This window comes from Crotalus tigris, unplaced genomic scaffold, assembly GCF_016545835.1.
Source record: "Crotalus tigris isolate CLP2741 ecotype Arizona unplaced genomic scaffold, ASM1654583v1 scf7180000018485.2372832, whole genome shotgun sequence".
In the NCBI taxonomy this organism is placed as follows: domain Eukaryota; kingdom Metazoa; phylum Chordata; class Lepidosauria; order Squamata; family Viperidae; genus Crotalus; species Crotalus tigris.
Window position 1 is genome coordinate 2189421 of NW_024097033.1, and position 23272 is coordinate 2212692.

The window sequence follows — 23272 nt, forward strand, 5'->3', positions numbered from 1 at the left end:
GCGGCTCGTTTTGTCCCTGAGGACAAAAACAGCTGGGAAGCGGAGACAAGTCCGAACTCCGTGGGAGCACTCCTTTCACCCCCCCCAAAAAAAAACTTGGGGGGTGCAAAAGAGGCTCTACCACTATTCGGACACTCTCTACCCCCCCCCTTTGCCCGGGAGGGGGATTTTGAACCGCTGAACAGCTGGTGTCTGCTGTTCATAGCGGTTCTTACACTTGCCCAGGAAAGACGGCTACAAAGTAGCCGCCATCGCGCGCGCAAAATCCACCGGAAGTCCAACATTGTCAGGTTTTTAAGATTCTTTTCTATAGCCTCGCTCAATAAGATAGAGTTCCAGTATTTCTTGTGAAGTCCATTTCTTGACCTGGCTTACCTTGAAGGGCTGACATTAATCTTGAAAGCCTGGGAATGTTCCCCCCACCACCTTTCCCTCTCACAGCCTGCTTCATTTGCAACAGCTTAAAACTGTTCCTGAGTTTCAGCTGTGCAGAATATACTGTACTTTTGCTTTTCATTTCCATTCTCATTCACTGGGGCTGGCTCCTCCGACTGTCCTCTTTATTAAGAGTTACTGCCATTGCCTATTTTGCTTTAGTGCCTCTTTTCTTTGAACTGATAAATCCTTGTCCTTTTCTACTACAGTCATTTAATTTTCATCAAGGGTTGCTATAAGCTTGCACTTGCTGTGCAAAAATATGCCTGATGGTTATCAGGCAGGAAGATGAACATGGCATAAGCACTGCACATCATAATTGTAGTCTTCTGACAATTCGTCTGCACTTTTAGTCCTTGGGATATAATGCAACTTTTAATTCTTCTCAGGCAAGTGTAAATACAACTTCTTGATTTAGAAGGGAATTTGGCTAAGGACTCATCTACCACCCTTGCCCGCCCACCCCCGCGTCCTCCTGTTAGTTCTCCTTGTTTTGCTTGCTCATCATTTAGGCATTAGACAAACATAGCGGAATAAATTAATGTAACTGAATTATTTCTGCTGTTTTCGTTTTGTTGATACAATTTTTGTTTTAGGTTTGGCATTACCAAGAAATCAAATGTTATGAAGTATGATATGATGTAGATAAATATAAAATAAAATAAAATCAATATTAATGACTTATAACTAGAATAAGTTTAATAAGAGCTTTCATTGAATTTACACTCACATTTCTCAGGCTACTTGGGGTAAAATTAATCTTTATTTTGTTTTGTTTCTATTTATTTGACCTTTAATGGACTTATTTGGCTGAATTATTAATGAGGTGTTTTTATGTACTGTTATAGGTGAAAATTGCAACCAGAAAGATTGCTGATGCCTTTGCTATCTCTGGACCATTCAATATCCAGTTTCTCATCAGGGGAAATGATGTGCTGGTGAGGCCTTTTTGAATGTAGAAAATAGTAGATCATAATAATAAATGGCACATTTTCCAAGAAGCCCTCTATTTCTTCATGCACACCGGGCAAAAAATCAGCTAAGTCTGTTGCTGCTGTTTGCTGTGCAGCCCAGGCTAGAGGAAGTCGTATAATACCTGCCTTGTCTGATGCCTCATGGGTATACAGTATGTGCCATTGATACTTATTCACTGCTGTCTAAGGTATTTCGAAAGGTATAATTTTGAAAGAATGGCTCTGTTTGCCCAGATAATACAGTAATTTGAGGAGAAAGCAAGCTCTGTAGAATTGCCGTCTGTCAGCAAGCATGTTAGCTCAGCACTTGCTTTAAATCAGATCAGTACTAAATAAGATTTGTAAGAATATTATAAGCAACTCATCTTATTGGTGTGGCAGAAGTTTGACTCTGCGATATACAGAGCTTGCTATTTTGCTATCTTGGGTATTATGGATAGCTCAAAAACAAATAGGACAGAAGAAAATGTAAAGAGGACATTTGTCTTCCAGGTATTCTTGCTTACGGGATGGTTCATTTGCACCTATTCATTTGCATGTTAGATACAATATTAACTTATAGGAATGGGAGAAGGAAGGATGTCAGGACTGCAAGAGCTGGAGTGGGGGGAATTTAGTAATTCCATTCTCCGTGATTTTCATGAAACCTACACTTGCTCCAGTTATCATAGACATCAGTAGATAAGCATTACAGCCAGTGGTGGGATTCAGCCAGTTCACACCACTTCGGCAGAACCGGTAGCTAATTTTTTGTTGCCCAGGCCCAGAATGGACTTCTGGAAGCAGTATCTACACAGAGAACTGGTTGTTCACATATTTGAATCCCACCACTGATTACAGCTGTCTGTCCTGACTGTAATACTTCTTATAGCTTTTCTTCAACCTACAGCTAGTGTACGTACTTTTAAAAATATGCTTGTTGGTTGAAGTCAGTTGTTAAAATCGCATTGGGTTTGTCCCACTACCCTCAGCCATAATGTCTTCCCCTAAAATCTAGGAAAGCGATTTAGCCGCTGTCACACCCTCTCTCCCTATGGATACGCTGAAGGTCCACTTCAGTATAAGTAGTTCCACTTCACAGCCCCCCTACAATAAGTCCATGGCATCAGTTGGAAAACCAAAACAAAAACAGATGTATGCAATTACATGTATTATTGGTAAGCCTATACAGTACTTTCATCATATGCAAAGAACTGCTTTTACAGACACGTGATCTTGCTGGAATATGGCAAGCTGAAACTTCAGAGTGATCATGATGATGCCAAAGCTTATGACTTAGTTCTATGCTTATCCTTTGATAATTCTTCTGTCACCCTACATTGTTATACACTTCATCTATTTATTTTCTAATCTTGTTATGTTTGTTGAAAGATGTAATTTGTATAGATTTGGGAAATAATAAAAACCATGCTGGAAAATGTTTTTCAGTATCGATTAACAATTTGGAGACCATTAGTGACCGTCTAGAATGAATGTAATCTCAGAAAATGCTGGGAATTTAATACACTTTTGTCCATGTTATTGTATGTATCCATTGTGGATATAGGTAAATTCTGTCTTTTCATTATGTGTGTAGGCAGGAGAATAGAGAAAGATATGATAAATATTCTAATAATGTCCAGAATTTATAAGGTTATAAATGGTTATGGTTATAAATATGGTGTTTATCTTTCTTCACAATCAATACATAGGAAATCTTTAAAGACTTTCTCCCATCTCTCTTGTAGGTGATAGAGTGTAACTTGCGAGCATCACGATCTATTCCATTTATATCCAAGTCCCTTGGCCTGGATTTCATTGATGTGGCCACTAAAGTGATGACTGGGGAACAGATCCATGAATCCTCCCTTCCTGCACTGACAAGCCCTATGATTCCATCAAATTATGTGGGCATTAAGGTATGTGTGGAATGATACAGAATAATTAGGTGATTGCACTTATGTGGCTTATAAAGGTAACTTCATAAGGTTAAATTCTTTTTAATCCATTCATTCAACCAGGGAGAAGAAATAGGTAAAATAGTCCTCCCCACCGATATACACTGTGCTGAGTATTAAAGTACCACATTAAAAACCACAATCAGATATCCAAATCAAGTGCATATTAACAAAGTTAAAAGCTAAGTTTAATGAATTGTATATTATATTTGGAAGATGGATAACTCAGTGTTCCTGTAAACAGGTTAGCCTTCACTCTTCTTAGTAAAATTGCTTCTATCTAAATCAGTGGTTCTCAACCTTTTTAATGCCGCGACCCCCAACCGGTCGTAAGTCGAGGACTACTCAACCGGTCATAAGTCGAGGATTACTCAACTGGTGCAGCACCGTTTGCAGAATGGGACTTTTGGCGGGCTCAGCAGGGCAGAGACAGCCTGGACAATTCCTATTGGCTTTTGAAAGCCAATAGAATTAGACTCTATTCAAGAGAGTCTATTCTATTGGCTTTCAAAAGCCAATAGAAATAAAAGGGAGTAGCACAGCTAAGGAAAAGGGGAAAAAATGACAGACTGTGTTGTTTGGCAACCCCCGTGAAATGGTCGTTCGACCCCAAATGGGGTTCTGACCCACAGGTTGAGAACCACTGATCTAAATGAAGCAGGTGTGCATAATCAATGTCCCTCTGTATAATATGCCATGTATTCAAGACACTTTGCATTTTAGCTGAGAGCTAATGATTGAAAACACAATGTCATGAAATATTTGGTAGGTTACCGTATATATAGTTTTCTTTGTGGGTCAAAACAGGGGTTGACTTTGGAACTCACAAACTGTTCAAGTTGGTCTCTTGTTTGGTGTTTCATGGAAGGTTGGAAGCTTTTAATAATAGTTGATGGGCCCCTTTCAGTAAATCACTACCCTTAGTTGTTGCAAGCTGAATGCAAACCTCCAGAAAAGGGTAAATCTATCCCTGATTGCTCCCCCTTGTAAAATAGATATTGTAATATCATAGGAATCCAAAAATGCTTGTAAATGCCTACAACAATAATTATTAAAATGCCAGAAATAATGAAAAAATTCTGAAGAGGTCCTGTGGGAAAACTTTTTGAATCATAAGTACATTATTATGAATCAATTTTATCTTCTCCTGCAATGCTTTGATGAACACCCCAATCATATCTTCTTTCCAGTTTGGAGTTGCTTTTCCATTAGAGGAAAGAATCTTCCCCCAGAACATCTTGCCAGAAGGTAGACTTATCAAAAACTGAAAAGTCCACGATTCCCTTCCATTTTTTTTCATGGCCTCAAAATGGGAGATTGCTTTTCTGAGATGGATTGACTTGGCAGCTACATGCTCCTGTTTCCCTCCTTTCCTTGCTCTTCTTTCCATCTTCCTTAATTGTGTCATTCAAAGTGATAGCAAATGGTGGGAAAGGGCCTGCAGAAATTCATGTAGGTGATAAGTGTCTCAGTGGACAATAGATGAGTCAAGTCTTGGGTAAAATATGTGGTTTGGTCTGTACCAATATTCTGAATGCTATAGTCACAGTCATGGAAGGTCAGCCATATTGCTGCCTCATTTCTTTGATTATCCACCATGGAATGATGCTAGTACCTGTTATGCATCTGTAAAACACTTCTGGGCTTAATATATACACTATTTATATATGTATGTATCACTCACATACATAGACGTGAGGGTGGATAATGTTATCCATTATTAAGGACTGATGTATAACAGTGCCATTCAATTAGGATTTAATGTCAGGACCATTTCCTTTCTACCCCGTTTTTTCTAGCACTTGCTAGTAGTGGTATCACCTGCTATCCTGTTCCAAATTTCTGATTCTCTTTTTTTTTGTAAAAGATTTTTTATTTTCAATTTTTCATTACATTCATAAAAATACTTCAGATAAAGAATAAAGTAAATTTATACACACAACTTTCGGTATTGCTCATCCATTTCCCCCCAAACCGCATCCACCCTCTAACCTCTTCTCTCACTTCCCTCTTTCCCTCTTCTTCCTCACTCTCCCCCTCCTTCTTCTCCTCAACCTTCCTACTTACTTCTCCCCTTCCTTCTATTTTCTCACTCCGGATGCGATCCAGGGGAAATGCCCGAGCAATTCCTCTCTCCAAGTTAAAACATCAATATTATATACAAAAAAACCCCAACTATTTCTACTTATCTGACCTATTTAACCTCCAACCCATCCTCCCTCCACCCCCCTCCCCCTCCCCCCTCCCCCCCAACTTCCCAGAGCCAAGTACAGGGTTATACAAACATATTAAACATAATCTACTTAAGTTTACTAATTATACAATAACCAAAATCATACTAACCCTTAACTCTCCTCAACCTTTAACATCATAATTTTATAAACAAATCCATTACTCATAAAATAAATGAAATTTTGTAGTTCCATATTTCTTCTGAACATATTCTATCCATCTTCTCCATACAATAACATATCTCTCTTGTGAATGGTCCTTTAAATAAGCAGAAATTTTAGCCATTTCTGCTAAATTAGAAACCTTAAATACCCATTCTTCTAAAGAAGGCAGAGAGTCTTTCTTCCAATATTGACCCACCAATAATCTTGCTGCTGTTATTAAATTCAACATTAAAATACTTTCTTTAGCATCAAAATCCACAAAAATACCCAAAAGAAATAATTGGGGAGTAAACTTAATCTTCCTCTTAAAAACCTTTTGGAACAGATTGTATTGGATTTATGGGAGTTAATTTGGATTAGAAATGTTAAATTTACGCAGGCTCAAAATTTGAGGGAAAATTTTTATAAAATGTTTTATAGATGGCATCTGGATCCTAAAAGGTTGTCTTTTATGTACCCAAACCTGCAACCTAAATGTTGGAGATGTGGTAGCTTGGATGCAACTTATTTTCATGTTTGGTGGACTTGTAAAAATATTAAAGCCTTTTGGATTATGATTTGGTGAAACATTCAAATTTCTGATTCTCTTTGAGAATAAGTCTAATCTTTAAGGCACAATTGGATTTGCCCAGCACATTCTGCCCTCTGTCTGGGATAAAAAAAAAAACCTCTGAAACTTTAAATGATAGTACAAATTCTAAATTGTACTAGAATGCATAAAATACAGAGATTTCCCCCATCCAACCCCCTCCACAAGGCAGGAGACCTTATACCATCCTGAACAAATAGATGTCTAATCTTTTCTTGGAAATCTCCAGCAATGGAGCATCCACAGTTCTGAGAGGCAAGCTCTTCTATTAATTAATTATTCTCACTATCAGGAAATTTCTCCTTACTTCTAGGTTGGATCTCTCTTTAACCAGCTTCCACCCATTGCCCCTTGTCCTGCCCTCAGGTGCTTTGGAGAACAAGTCAATCCCCTTCTTTGTGACTGCTCCTCAAGTTCTGGAAGACAGCTATCATGTCATCCCTAATCCTTCTCTTTGTTACTCTAGTCATACCTTAGATGTTTATCATACGGTTTAGCCTTCAGACCCGTTATCATCTTTGTTACTCTTCTCTGCACTCTTTCTAGGGTCTTTTGTATAGTAGCAATACAGTATTCCAAATGTGGCCTCATTATTGTAGTCTAGAGCGGTACTATCACTTTTTATGATGTTGAGGAAATAGGACAGTTTGGCTATACCAGCATGTGTGATACAGCTTTATCTTGCACTAATATCCTGCTTGTTATTATCTTTCCTATTCCACCAAAATGTCAAATCAGATTCTGGTTACCAAAGTGTTGCCCACTTCTATCTTGCATCTACATATACTGTATTTGGAGAATTAATGTCACAAATGAATTCACATTTCTTTCTCATTTTCTAGGCTCCAATGTTCTCCTGGCCCCGTTTGAGAGATGTTGACCCTATTCTACGATGTGAAATGGCATCCACTGGGGAGGTACCAACCTTTATGATATTTTCTCACAAAGGACAATAATTTCTATTGATCTTGGATCAGACTATCCAGAAAATGATTCTTGGAGAATAGGCCACCTTTACATGACACTACATTAGCAATATTTTTATTATTAAATTGCTCTGTTTTTATAGTGAATCAATCTTTGAAGTGAGAAAAAACAATTTAGAAGGTTTTTTTATTATCTAAGGACAGCCTTTCACATAAAAAATATCAAACTTATCTGATAGACTATAACTTGCTTGACCACTGGATGTCCCCCTTCATTATTGTTTGATCCTATCTCTTTACAATAGTTCTTCCAAAAACTTTGTTTCTCTCTCCTCCTCCTCCCACTCCCAGTATACAGAGGAGTATCAGATTTCAGTAAATATTTTACAGTAACAGACATAATATTTTATGAATTATTTCTTGATATCATAGAATATATAGCCTCAGTGGTGTAAAGTCTACATCAGGTTCTAGAGGCTACAGTACATGAGGCTTTAGAATATTTTTGTTCTAACAACAAACAAACAAACAAACAAACTGGTTTTAGTTAGTTTGGTTTAGTGGTTAAGGTACCAAGCTAGAAAACAAGAGCCCATGAGTTCAAATCCTGTGGTAGCCAAGAAAGTCAGCTGGGTGATCTTGGGCCAGTCACTTTCTCTCAGCACGCCTCAACTCACTGTTGGTGAACTTTGTAACAAAGGTAACAAAATTTGGGAGACATATTTATGGCTTCTTTGTTAAATCATGATGAATGATATGGGGTGTGAAAAAAAAACGCTTCATGTATTTTACACGGATGTATATTTTTTCTGCAACCTATAACATATAATCTCAACAAGATTCCAGATTTTACTTGGGGTTTAGCCTTTTTTTAAATAGCCCCAAATATGCAGTCTACCCTTAGCACAATATCGGCAGCTGTCTGTAGCATAGGAGTGCAAATGCTGTGAAATCACCCAAGTAGAGATTTCATCCTGCTGCCCAAAGGGGGACAGTGGACTTCAACTGTCTAGGGATAGAGTTCAACATTTGAGCTGCATATTTTTATTAAACCTTTTTTGACCAGCTATTTCAAATTTTCCATACTTTTAAGTCTCTCCAATTCAGGGATTGAATATTTAGGTTCTTGTGAAAGGTACTCCAAATTGAGGATAGGGGAAAATGAACAATACTGCATGTGCAAAATGTGCATAGTAACTTGGTAATGGTGATGAAGCATGATAAAGGTCTGTGTTTTGGGATTTGTGTGTCTGCATGTATTCAAATAGGGATACCATCGAAAACAATGCCATAGCTGCAAGGTCAATGTCATAGACCTCCAAGGTCCCTTCCAGCTGTATTCTGATTGAGCTACACAGCAACAAGCTGATTGTTATGGAAGAATATTATACTGAATCAGAAGGAAGAATTTGCATAATTCTACTATCATAATTCTACTCATATCATTTTAGTAAACATTCTTCAAAGAGAAAAATTACTCAAATATCATATTGACATACACATATGTGTCTGTATTATGTGTAAGGTCTCAGAAATGGGCACAGTTTATATTTCTCCCTCAGGAATTTTCTATACTTGCAACATAGCTATGATTAGTTTTGGCTTGAGTGAGTATGGTGATTAAATTTATATGAGAATTAGTTTTAAAGTCAATAAGGACTGATGAAATGTTATAAATAAATTAGAGTATACTGTAAATCGAAATAAAGGGATCATTATATTGATCTTTATGATTCTAAACACATTTATGCCCAAGTGCTTCAAATACGTGATAAACACAGTCCTATTCAATAACAGATTAGTTCCAAAAGTGTGTTATAGGATTGCAATATAATTATAGTGAACTTGATTGAATTACAAGGCCCATTTTTCACATATAAAGGCACATATAATTATAATATTGTATAGCTAGTACTAGAACATGTCCTATATCTTTCAAGGATTTTATTATCATTATCACCCTGCTGCTGAAATTGAACTCAAGAGTCACAACTGCAGCAAATTTTGCTTTGAGGCTAGTTAATGGAGAGAGAAAAGCTGATTGTCCTTCTAACTTTTTGAAGGGGCTTGATTTCATTAGAAACAAAAGAAAAAAGGAATAGTATTTTAGCCCGGGGATGAAGATTATTTTTCTAAGTGCTAGATAGTGAGAAAGAATATTTTAGTCATAAAGGAGAGATTATTAACTTTTATGACTTAGAAAGATCCATATTCACAATTGCCATGAAACAGGGAAATTGTGAAGGTCTTTCTTGCCGGTGAACAGAAGGTAATAACTCTCCACTAGTAAAACAGTCACTTTATTCTACAAATGCATTTTAAATGCATGGATATGAATAGCTATAGAAACAGAATGAGCTTAGATTTAAATAGGAACTTCCAACACTTATAAGTGCCAATAACAGCAGCTTAAACTTTTGAGATAATGTTTCCTTTCCCCATCTCAATATTTAATATACAAACTTGATCATTTCTGTTTTGAAAGTTGCATAAAACTCAATTATTGGGGCCCATTATATTCAAGATTATTTTTTCTGGGTTTGATTTAGCATATTATATCTCCTTAACTCTCATGATTTATAAAGTATGGTTTATAGATTAGTGTAATACATGAACCTGATATATTCAAGGGAGACGTAGAACAGCAATTTGATGTAAAATTTTGCAAACCAGAACAGTAAAGCTTTTGTTTTGTTCCATTTAGAATATTACCTAGAAAATGGTACTTCTTCTGTTTGTCTAGCTCCATTCTACTGCTTTAACAATGTCTTCTTACAACGGAAACCTACATCCCTCTTCTTTCTCTTCTCTTCCTGAAACTATTTCAGGACATTTCACTATTTTGGAAAGAAAACCTGTGAAATACTACTGATAGACTACCTACATTGAAGACATGGCCATGATTTGTGAAATGTTTGCTTATTTCTAGAATATAACATACTGTCTAAAGCATTAATGCTTGGCATTCAACAGTGAATGATGCCTCTAATCACTCCTTCATAAAGAGATACATTAGCAGGCGCTGCTGTTGGTTTCATCACTGTGCAATTGGTTTGTTATTCTCTTTTCATCAATTGATTGCAAAACAATACCTGCAGTAAAATTCAAATTCTGTCAAATAATAACAGAGAAATTGAAGAATAATCTCACATATCATGGACTATATAACTTGCTAAGGAACTTAAATATCAATAGTTGGACTAATTTATCAAGCAATTTATCAAAATACACAGAAGCTGACACTGGGCACTAACCATGCAATTTTTTTTATTACTTGTCCCTATTACATCTTTTATTTTCTGGGACTTGGATCGTTGTTTAAATTCTCAGCCAGTAATCCTTTAAATCCGGCATATTAAGCTATATGCAAAATGCACCTCATTCCTTTGTTTCCAACCTATACTTTTTGTGTGTTGTGTTGAGCTGCAACAGCTTCTCAAATAATCAAGAAATGTCTACACTCCCTAAGCAATCCTGCATTCTTATGGAAGGCAATATAATTCATTTATGGGCCCAGAGAAGCATTTATAACCCTCACTGTTATTTAAGCATTAAGTAGTATCAATGTTCTGTGGAATGTATTCATGCTTATGAACCAGAAGCTGTGCTTGGCATCTACATCATTCATAGTAGGATCCATTTAAGTTGCTCCATGGTGTGCTGTTTGAAAGTAAAATATTCCTTATTCCTTCATTAATGCTTAATTAAAATATAGGATTCATCTCTGCTGATCTGCCAGTTCCCTGGCTGGTTCAAGAGCTACAAATAGGAGAAAAGAGAGAAAATGACCCCTTTTAAAAAATTGTTTATTGTTTCAATGCCCTTGATTAAACTATAATCTTTATCTCTTTTGGCCCTCTTTTTCTGTTTCTCCTTCAATGCCCAGGTGGCTGGCTTTGGAGAAAATGTTCACTCAGCCTTCCTGAAAGCCATGCTCTCTGCAGGATTTAAATTGCCACAGAAGGGAATTCTGCTTGGAGTCCAGGTGAGCTGCTTTGAGTGTAGAGCAGAGAAATGTCACTGTAAAAGAGAGAGGCCAATTTATTTCTGGTTCTTCTTGTTGCTGTGTCCTATTGTATCATTAATATTTTTAATCGATGCAAAAACAAATTTTAAAATATGCTTTGCTATGAAATATTCCTGACTGTCATTTTTATATTTACCATGTAACATTTCTGAGCAAAGAGCTATTTTCACCAAATTTTGAGAAGTATACAATTCAAATACTATGTACAGATCTATGGATAGTGTAGGAACTGACTTAGGGCAATCTGCTTAAAATATGGAAAAAGAAAAGTTCCTTGAATGTTCTAAGAGCTTCCTGTAAGAAAGGGCCTACAGTTCAGAGAATAGAGTCTATGCTTATAATATCCTTGTTAATGTAGAGGGGAGGGAGGGAGCCAGAGAGAGGGGGGGGGGGTACCTTAATCTCTGTGAAAAATCATGTATTTGCTCCAGCAAAGGAAAGATTAGACTTATTAACTAATATTTCAATTATTTCATACAATAAGAATTAATAGGTTTCCTCCTACATTCTTGTAGCTATGATTGTTCATTCAAATGGAAGACTTTTATATCCAGACAAATCCAAATCCTATTTGTTTTAGCATACTAAATAGTCTGCTGTTACATAGGGGATGGCAAAATTTTGTGTTATTAAGAGCAATAGTTTCCCTGAACATACCCATAGATCATGTCATCTTATCTAAGACTATTTTGACATGCCCACATATTTGAATGAAACCCAAGAATACTCATTTTGCAAAATAAAAGTAATCTCAATCTCTCTCCCCCCCCCCACCTTACAAGTCTGCCCACCCCTCTCTTCCTGCAATGCTTCTTCGCTGCCTCAGGGTAATTACAAGCTGCAGAAGATACAGAAGAAGGGTGATACATTAATAAATCTCCTCAAGGCCTCTGCGTCTGTTTCCCAAATGATCAGTCAGTGGATCTGAGATTGGAAAATGCTAGGGGTCTCATAAAAACAATTGATGGCCTTTTACAATCCTCCTGCTGTGCTTGTAATAAGCTTATACCCTGCATAAAGTCAATAAGAAAATAATTAAAAATAATACTGACTTCCCACTCTTGAATGATTATTGCAGACAGAAAGAAAGGGTATGAGAATTAGGCCTCCAACTTTTAGCAACTGGAAGCTGACCTGAGAGAAGAGCAAAAACAAGCAAACAATAGGGGTCAAATACCTTCTCAAATGGGTCTGTAAGGTAACAATTCTAGTGCAATAAGTAAATCCTCTCCATTTATTTACTTCTCTGAGAAACAGGTGACTGGAAGCATAAAAAACTGGGTTCAACCAGCCAATCACTAATAAAAATGCCTATGTGTGCTATCTTATAACTTTAAACAGGTTGAAAAGTCATTCCCATCCCTGAGAGAATAAGCTCAGGAAGTCTGTTTGGCAATTAATTCATCCTTTAAATGAATTATATTCATCCAACCTTGATGCAATTGGACATTTTTCTCAAGCAAAATAGTTCATTATGTGATCCCTGCTGTTTGGGGTCATTCAATATTTTACAAATGGGCTAGAAACAATTCTTATCACTATAAGCTCTGTTGCTCCAGCTGTTGAGTTCTGCCACGTATTCCAGTCTGCTCCACAGAGCAGATGCTGCCTGCCCAAATAATAGTGGTCTATCAGTCATTATGAAGGTGCTATGCTTGACCTGTTGATAGAGGATGACCAGTCAAATTGCTTGCCCTTTTGGCTAATCCCCTAGTGATGATTAATGAGCACTGCATCCACTCTGCATGATGAAAGTATAGGTCTGTCTAGAAATGTCTTAAGGTCATGGGAAGTAGAAATAAGTGTCAGAGTGTGAAATCAACTACATTATTAACTTGCTTTTTTAGTTTTTCTTCATTTAACTGCTTGTGCTCAAGATGCCTCAGGAAAATAAAAGTGAATCCAATTTTAAGGCAGATGAAATTTGATTTTTCTTTAAAAAGCAGACACTCAAGCATATTTTAGAATAGAAATGAACAGGCCAGTAAAACTAATGGTAGACTGAATAACTTGTCAGACAGAATTCTGCTAATAATGAATATAAACTGAACCAAAGAATTCTGATTGCTGAAATTTAATAGCCCACAAACAAACTGGGCAGAATTCATTAGAATTGGGCAGTTAATAAATCTAAATAAATAAATAAATAAATAATAGGAATAATGATGATGATGACAATAACAATGACAATTATGACACCCATGATGACGATGATGATAATGATAATAAGATTTTTGTGGCTGGTAGGTAACCAATGGTAATGAATGAAGCATGAATGATAGATGCAGGTTGGGTAAGTTGGTTTTGTAATACCATTAGCCATTACTGTGATTACTTTCATTACAGTGAACAATGGAATATCCTTTCCACTTGACTCTCTTATGGTGAGGAATATTTGGTTTCCCCTCATATCTTTTTTGAATATATTTAAAAGCAAAATAATTAGGAATATAGGCCAGGCCAAGGAGGTCCCCTTGGGTACTTTACACAAGAGCAAGGTAAGCCTGACATTTGCCAGGAGCAGAAATGGAGACAGATTTTGTTTTACTGCATTAGGTATGATATTAAGATATAATATACTCTCTTCCCTCCCATGATAGTGCATGGGAGGGAAGAGAATATATTAAAGTATGTATTTTACAGCAAATATACATTAATGCTCTGCCCTAGCTTGTTGTAAGCATTATTAGCCAAAAGGGCAAGCAATTTGACTCAGTTTAATTGAATTGGGAAGATATTTCTATTTAGGTTCCAATAGCAATAGCACTGAGATCTATATACCGCCCCATAGTGCTTTATAGTACTCTCTGAGCAATTTACAATGTCAGCCTATTGCCCCCAACAATCTGGGTCCTCATTGTACTGATCTTGGAAGAATGGAAGGCTAAGTCAACCTTGAGCTGAATCAGGGTCGAACTCCGGGCTGTGGGCCAAGTCTGCCTGCAATATTGCATTCTAACCATTGTGCCACCAGGGCTCCTTGAGTTTAGATCAGGGATCTTCAAACTCTTCAGTTCATCAACCCCTTTATGAAGTTTATGAAGCTCTGAAAACGAACCTTCACCCTCATCCTTTATGCAGTTTTAGATCAGTGGTTCTCAACCTTTTTAATGCCGCGACCCCCAACCAGTTGTAAGTCGAGGACTACTCAACTGGTCGTAAGTCGAGGACTACTCAATTGGTGAAGCACCGTTTGCAAAATGGGACTTTTGGCGGGCTCAGCAGGGCAGAGACAACCTGGACAATTCCTATTGGCTTTTGAAAGCCAATAGAATTAGACTCTATTCAAGAGAGTCTATTCTATTGGCTTTCAAAAGCAATAGAATAAAAGGGAGTAGCACAGCTAAGGAAAAGGGGAAAAAATGGCGACCCCCGTGAAATGGTCGTTCTACCCCAAATGGGGTCCCGACCCACAGGTTGAGAACCACTGTTTTAGATTGTTCATTGACCTTCCAAATATTTATTATATGAAAATAATTTAATACAGTTACTTTAACTAACAGTACTATAAATAACAATGATAACAACCCCTTGGATAATCCCATCGATCCTTGGGGACCCATATTGACTACTTTGGAGAGTCCTGGTTTAGATAAAGGAAGGTGGAGGAAAACCTGACATTAAAAAAAACCCACATACTTAGTTGACTAGTTCTTTTATTATCTTTCCTAAATAGACTATTTAGTAAGGTTTATGGAAGACATGCAGCAGTATTATCCCTGTGGTAATGCTAACTGTAACATGCTTATAACATGCAGGAAATACTTTATTTTTAAACCTTGACTAATTAGAGACTGTTCCTTAATTACTTGACACATTTAAAATGTAAAGGCTGGAAGGGACTTTTAAGATTATGTAGTAAAATCTTCTGCCCAATGCCGGACAGTATATGGTCAAGAGTCTGGTTGTTGTTAGTTATATCCTTTTTTAGGTAAACTAGGTGTGATATATTGCTGCAGGAACTAAATATGAGCTTGCTGCTTCTGAGTACAGTACAATGCAGGGACATGCCCTGAATAGATTTTATAATGCATGCATCAGAATTAAAAAAACAACAACACTAAATTCTGAGGCATATTGAGAAGAGACACAGGGATAGGATTCCAAATAAGTTGTTTTAAAAAGATATCTCTAACTTGTAAAGAGACTGAATTTGTGATGCGGAAGGAAAGGGTTAGGTTAGGCCACCTTCCCATCAATGAACAGGCCTCCGCTAAAAGCTGCAGCTTTTGCAGCTGGTTTTAGAAAAAGAAACATGAGGCTGAAGGAGATGCAACCATGAATCACTCCATTAACTAGACTCTTCAATCCTTGAGGGAAAAAAATCTAAATGATTTCAGGACAAAATATATTTGGAAGTGCACAAAGATGGGTTTGTTGATTAATCTGTGCAGATTTTATTTTGAGTGTAGGAAATGTTTTGATTTCTGTTCAACTGCTTGATTCCATATTCAACTTACAGCTAAAATTCTCTTAACAAGTGCAGTAGGAAAAGCTTATACTGCTTTTAGTACTAACGGAACTGGCATAGTGCCATAACAACCAAAATCAGTTGAGGAGTCTCTATTCATAGGATAATTATACACTGTATGAAAAGGAAGTTGAAGGAAATGAGAATGTTCATTTTAAAATAGAACCCCAGTAGCTTGCAGTTCTAAGCCAAGTTAATAAACTCACTTTTTAGTAGTGAGTAGTTTCTACTTCAGATACTTTCAATCAATCTTGACATCTAGGACAGCTTTGATGACTGCTGTAATTTCTTTCTCTCTCTATCTCTCCCTCTCTCTCTTTTGAGGAGAATGTGTTTTATAAGCATTCAATAATGTTTGATAAAAGTTTATCATTCTATTATGAAAGTCCAAACCAGAAGGCAGAGTGATTCCAAAGTTGAGAAGCGTCCAACTGTATGTATGTATGTATGTATGTATGTATATGTGTTTGTGTGTGTATATATAAAATAAAGGTAAAAAAGGATATATGCAGTGTTATCTTCATTTTAGATGTCAAAAGGGTCTCTCTCTCTCTATCTCTCTCTTTCCTCTTTTTCTCTCTCTCTCTTTCCTCTTTCTCTCTTTCCTCTCTTTCTCTTTCCTCTTTCTCTCTTTCCTCTCTCTTTCTCTTCCCTTTCTCTTTCCTCTTTCTCTCTTTCCTCTAACTTTCTCTCTCTCTCTTTCCTCTCTCTCTCTCTCTCTCTCTTTTCTCTTTCCTCTTTCTCTCTTTCCTCTCTCTTTCTCTCTCTTTCCTCTTTCTCTCTTTCCTCTCTCTTTCCTCTCTCTTTCTCTTCTCTCTCTCTCTTTCCTCTCTCTCTCCCTCTCCCTCTCTCTCCATGTGAGGAGAGACAGAGCGAGAATGAAAGGCAGACAGTGCCGAACAGGCGGGGAGGGGGAGCAGGACAGAGGCAGCAGCTCTGTTGGTGGCAGCCACTGCAGCATCGTTGGGGGTCCCTGCTGCCCCCGGCCTGGCCGCCACCCGACCGCATCCTCAGCCAAACAGGCAGGGAGGGGGAGCAGGCAGGACGGGAGGCAGTGGCTCCAGCGGTGGCGGCTGCAGCATTGTTGGGGGTCCCCTCCACCCCCAGCCTGGCTGCCGCATCCTCAGCTGAATGGGTGGGGAGGGGGAGCAGGACAGGAGGCAGCGGCTCTGGCAGTGGCCACTGCAGCATCATCAGGAGTGCCAACCACCCCCAGCCCGGCCAATGCCCCTGGCCTGGCTGCTGCATCCTCAGGCGAATGGGCGGTGAGGGGGAGCAGGACGGGAGGCAGCGGCTTTGGCGGTGGCCACTGCAGCATTGTCGGAGTCCCTGCTGCCGTCCCCGACCTGGCTGCCACCCCCAGCCTGGCCATGGCTCCCCAAAAGTGGCCAAGGAAGGCACAAACCAATGGGGCTGAGTTGGGGCCAAGCTGCAGAGAGCCCTGCAGCAGCCATGCAACAGCAGGACAACGGCGAAGGGGCGCGGCTGCTCGGTCGCTGCCACCTCTCTGGCCTTGCTCAGCTGGAGAGACACATGGCCGGCTCGGCTTCCCAGGGAGCGATGCCCCGCTGGCCGCCACCCCAGCCATGACTGTTGCCTGGCCTGGCCTGGGGAGAAATGTGGTTGGCTCGGCTTCCTGGGGGGCGATGCCCCACTGGCCACTGCCCCAGGCATGACTGCTACCTGGCCCAATCTGGGGAGACATGTGGCCGACTCGGCTTCCCGGGGAGCGATGCCCCTGCTGGCCACCGCCCCAACCATGACTGCTGCCCGGCCCAGCTCGGGGAGATATGTGGCCAGCTCGGCTTCCCAGGGAGTGATGCCCCCACCAGCCACCACCCCAGCCATGACTGCTGCCCAGTCTGGCCTGGGAAGACATGTGGCTGGCTCAGCTTCCTGGGGTGCAATGCCCCCACTGGCCGCCGCTCCAGCCGGGACTGCTGCCCGGCCTGACCTGGGGAGATGTGGCCAGCTCAGCTTCCTGGGGAGAGATGCCCCCACCAGCCACTGGCCCAGCCATGACTGCCGCCTGGCCCGGGGAGACATGTGGCTGGCTCGGCTGCCCAGGGAGCGGCCCTGGGATGGCACAGGAAGCGATTCCCCAGCCGAGACTGCCGCCTACAACAAGTAAGTCGGGGGGTGCACCACCTGCCCCATGGCCACTTCGCGGCAGTGCTCCATGGACTCAGAGCCACCTCCCTCCCCCCACCACTGACCCTCTGTCTCCGGCTCTGCTGCTGCTTGGCCAATGGTCGTGCTGGCTGGGCATCAGAGGGGATGCTCTCCCTCAGGGCTGCGGTTTGTGGGAGGGCTGGCCTGCTCAGCGAAGGCTTGGGTGGGCCGCTCCCAGGGGGATCTTGGGGCTTCCCTGCACAGCTCCCCAGCCACATGAGCCTCAGACAGGGCCAGCCCGGGAAAGTGACTTCCTGGCCGCCCTTCTCCCAGGGGGTGGGGCACCTGGGTGCAGGGTCAATCAGGAGCCCTGTGAGGGGGCAAGTCCACATGAGAGAGAGAGACAGACAGAGAGAGAGAGAGAGAGAGAGAGAGAGTGCAAGTGCTCTCTCTCTCTCCTTGTCTCTCTCTGCAAATGGCGGAGGAGGCTCCGGAGCCGCAGGGGATGGCTCAAAGAGCCACATGCGGCTCCAGAGCTGCGGGTTGTCGACCCGTGGTCTAGTTAGATATTTATATTTTCCTCTTAGCAGAAATGTCTTCTCAAGAAATGACCGTTGACAATTGGCTCATTTTCCTTTACAAATTTTTGCTATATTTTTTTGCGTTTCTGAGTTCAAACCTATACCAAGAAAAGCAAATCCAGAAATCTAACTAGCAGAATAAATAGTTTTCTGAAATCCTGTTAAAACTCAGGCAGCAGTGAAATGCTTTTAATTTGAAAGTCAGCATCTGTTGCCTTTGACCTGATGGCTATGAAGCCCTGAATGATAGTAGAAAGCTCTTGCTAAACAGCAGAATTAATTCACGTAATAAAAAAAATAATCTGGGTGATGAGGATAATGACAACAATAACAAATGACAACTTTGTATTTGTGAGACTACTTAAGTAGACAGCCATCATTATTACAGAGGATCTCCTAGGTGCCTTCTAGCTCCAACCCTAACCTGCTCCCCTTTATATTTGCACCCCTGCATTCTCATTTTCCCACCAGCCATTTTCCATACCAGTTTACTTCTGTTCCCTTCACCAGGTGATGCAAATAACAAATTTCTTGGGGAAATTTGAGTTAATAGGTACATAAAGTAGGGCAAGATGTACGGAGGCTGTCTCAGGTGATAAGACATCACAATGGTACATGGTTATGAACATTTCTATGCTAAAAAGGGGCAGACTGTCCTCCTAGCATAAACAGTAAAAAAAAATTGTTTTGTTACTAGCCTGCATATTCCTATAATACAGCTTGCTTCATTTGGCACTTCCAGTTTAAAATATAGCTCATTTTTAGCCACTTTAGCTCTTAACTTTTATTTTGTTTAAAAAAGTTTCTAGATGTTACTATGAGGGAGAGAGATCTATACTTTTGTTAGTTTCTGCTAAAGGTTTCAAATTAAATTTGAGCTTTCGCATGATATAATCTCTGTTCTTGCCCTTCTGCCCATTTTTTTCCTTCTCTTCTTCCTTTCCTCAAGTTCCGGAGTTCAATGGGTTCTGAGCTGCATACAGAATTTTCCTGAACAAGTGACCAAGCAATGTTCTGTTGTCTAGTTATAAGGCCCTGAAAGGCATAGTGTTATGTTAAGACTTTGTGGGACCCAGCTTATTGGTGAGATATGGACTTCAACTGCAGAACAAACAGTACTTTTGTACTTTATTAATCTAAAATAACTTGCCAATTACAACAAAGCTCACGCATTGTATAGCTTTCTATGACATTCACTTTTAAGAAGAGGCAGATGTCTAAGACTAACCCAGAGCTTCACTATATAGCCTGGGGTAAAAGCAGAGATTTCCTGTATATTGTGAATGATCCTCACCGCAAACATTAGTTTGTCTGTGGCACAAAAATGTTCTGTTTTGATAGCTGATTCTTGTTTTCCTTTCAGCATTCCTTCCGTCCAAAATTTCTTCATGAAGTAGAGCAGCTGCATAATCAAGGTTTTAAGGTAGGTTATTTGTTGTATGAGAGCTCAGGAATGGCTATACTTCTTAGCTAAGGGCTCATCCAGAACAATTTTGCTCTACTCCCTCATCTCCTCATGTAAAACTCAATGAGTATAGGTGAAATACACAGTAGAGTCTTGAAACTTTGGGTAACAGTAAGGTACATGGGCAAATGAGAATGAACAAATTTTGGATTTATTCTGTAAGCAGCTTCAAACATCTTATTTGACTAGACTTTCCTGATTAGTACCACCTTATAAAGCCTTAATAAGACCACACCTGGAATACTGCATCCAGTTTTGGTCACTGCATTACAAAAAAAGATGCTGAGACTTTGGAAACAATACAAAGAAGAGCAGCTAAAATAATTTAAGGCTTGGAGACTAAAATATATGAAGAACGGTTGCAGGATTTGGGTTTGGCTAGTCTAGAGAAAAGAAGGACTAGGAAGGGCATGATAGCAGTAGTCCAGTATTTGAGAAGCTGCCACAAAGAGAAGGGGATCAATTCATTTTCCAAAGTACCAGAGGGCAGGACAAAAAACAATGGATGGAAACTAATCAAGGAGAGAAGCAAGGCGAGGACAATTAACTAGTGGAACATCTTGCCTTCAGACATTGTGGGTGCATCACTGCAGGTTTTTAAGAAGAGACTGGACAGTCACATGTCTGAAATGGTATAGGAGCTCCTGCTTAAGCAGGGGGCTGGACTAGAAGACCTCCAAGGTCCCTTCCAGCTCTATTCTGATTATGATTTTGGTGATATCCAAACCTCCCCACTCAGATACATATCACATGGGCTAAATATGTTTCTTCTATGGCATATGTTCCATGTGTTTAGAAACATGCAAACTGTAACTAAAGAAAGGTGGGAAAGCATAGAAAATGTTATCAATTTTCTGGAACTTCAGGTCTTCTAATATGTACATATCATGATTTCATTATTATTAAGAGCAAGAAAAACTATATTGGCTAGATTGAAAAATTAGCCCTTCTGCCATTTATTTTTGTAAGCAGTAATAGAGCACTGTGAACACTGAGGTGCCCGGTAGCTAAGTCCTTTTCTGACACCAATCAATATTTCCTTTTCACCTTTAAATAAGAGTCTGTTGTATCAGCTATTATAGTGCTAGCTGGCAAAGCCTGAAACGACATGTGCCAAAGTTACTTGCAAGCTGTTTTGTAAAACACAAAATCCTGATTTGGCTCTTCAAAGTCCACTTGTTAAGTACTGACATACAGATCTTGATTCCACAGGCATAAAGGACAATACACTATCTATTCCTCATCTTTAGATTATATTCCTTTTACCCTATAAATGGAATCACAGGAGCTTTCTGCTCACCTCTGAATGAAACTGATATCCACCTGGGAAAAAACTATATCATGGTATAAAAGTTTCTATCCTCACTGTCAATCCTTGCTCTGAATCTGTTGCCTGTTTGGGCTCACAAGTTGGTTGTGTTTGTTTCCTATCTTGTTAAGCTTTGCAGTCCACTACTTTCAGAAAGTCAACAGCTGGTGGGAATTCATCCAACAATCACAACAGTGATGCAAGGAGACAGGCTGAGGGAGGGATGGCAAGTTTCGACAAGTGGCTCTACCTGCATATTCTTTCCAAACCAGGGATCTCTACTAAACCCCTGCAAGCCTATTCATGGCTTTTTGGAAGTCTCCTGCTTGGGGAGAATGCCGCTTTTTCAAAACCTAGTGTTTCTTCAGTGGTGGTAAGAAATAAATGATGCTAGCCTGAATGGCCAATAGACTGAGGCTGACCCTCCTCTCAGGGATCACCAGACTGGCTGTCAATAGCATGGACAGTGAATGAAATGCTTAACTTGGCCATGCCATTAAACTGCCACTGTAATCCTCTTAAGACAATAGCACCATCACAGCTAAGGTTGTTATGTTGCCAGAGACATAAGTGAGAAAAAGTAGAATAGAATAATAGAGTTGGGAGGAATCTTCTAGTCTAATCCCCTGTTCAGGCAGGAAACCCGATACCATTTCAGACAAATGGTTGTCCAATCTCTTCTTAGAAACTTCCAGTGTTGAAGCACCCACAACTTCTTGAGGCAAGTTGTTCCACTGATTAATTGTTCTAACAGTTCTTCAGGTGCTTTTGAGAATAGCTTGACTCCCTCTTCTTTGTGGCAAACCCTTAGATATTGGAATTACTATCATGTCCCCCCTCGTCCTTCTCTTCATTAAACTAGACATACCCAATTCCAGCAACTGTTCTTTGTATGTTTTAGCCTCCAGTCCCCTGATCATCTTTGTTGCTCTTCTCTGCACTCTTTCTAGAGTTTCAACATCTTTTTTAGATCGCGGTGACCAAAACATTGTGGTGACCAAAATCCACAAATATTTTTTGGCATTTAAGCTGCACAGCTTAAACATGTAAACAGTACAGATGAGAAGTGGGGACAAATACAATAGTCATTCCCCATTGCATCACCCTCTTTTTGTAGGCATCAGCTTTCTGAGTGGGAAACATCTATCCATGTTACCCTTGGTACAAGAAGAAACGTGGCAAATGGCACAGCCATCAAATTGTTCTTTACTTTATTCTCTCCCCTGAAAAGTCTGTGTGATTTAAAACTTCTTGACAACAGCTGTAGGTATCCAGATTCTTTCTCTCTTATTGGATGGTGCCTGTTAGAGAAGATACAGCATGAAAACAGAAAGCCTTTATCACTTGACATCCTGCCAGATCCTGGAACAAAAACGGTTCATGAAATCTTCAAATGAACTCTGCCCAACAGCAAAAAATGCTTTCTGCTTACACATTTGTACTATTCTGCTAGTGTGTACTTGTTAAACTTGTAACTGAACCTTTTGTGAGATAGCTGACTTTTCATATTGCTTTAGCATCAAACCATATGAGTAGCCAAAATACACATAATATGAAGAACTCTCTACATTTCATATGTGGCAAGGACTCAATAGGCAGTTTTATAAGTTTCAGGTCATTTGGATAGGAGAGGATTTATCTTTCTGTATAAAGATTTCAAACTAGGAGAACAGCAGTCTTCTAAAATAGGGGTTCCCACTCCTGGTCCATGGACTGGCACCAATCCGCAGCATGCCAGAAACTGGGCCATGCAAACAAGCAAAGCCCCATCCACAGGATGCAGGCAGCATGTGAAACCATGCCCCCTCCGGTCCGTGGAAAAACCTCTCTTCACACAACTGGTCCCTGGTGCCCAAAGGTTGGAGGCTTCTGTTCTAAGAGATACTAATTCAATGATGGTATCCTTTTATCTTACCCAAATGTCAGACTTCCAACAGTAGAAGTAATAAAGCAATATTTTGTTACTAAATCAGTAAAAAAGGAATTCATTGCTGAACCTTAATACTAAGGATTTTTTTTTTCTGGTTTATTTTCCCTTATCTGTGCTGTA

General features: G+C 39.7%; 1 protein-coding gene across 1 annotated transcript in view; it reads left to right on the forward strand.

Annotated features, from left to right (window-relative positions):
• The window catches only part of CPS1 (carbamoyl-phosphate synthase 1), a 152421-nt gene that overhangs the window by 121254 nt on the left and 7895 nt on the right, over window positions 1-23272 (forward strand). The window contains exons 31-35 of the mRNA XM_039352969.1: window positions 1284-1373; window positions 3137-3307; window positions 7174-7248; window positions 11144-11242; window positions 19812-19871. Of these exons, the coding sequence (XP_039208903.1) occupies window positions 1284-1373; window positions 3137-3307; window positions 7174-7248; window positions 11144-11242; window positions 19812-19871 (495 nt within the window). The remainder of the gene's footprint in view (window positions 1-1283; window positions 1374-3136; window positions 3308-7173; window positions 7249-11143; window positions 11243-19811; window positions 19872-23272) is intronic.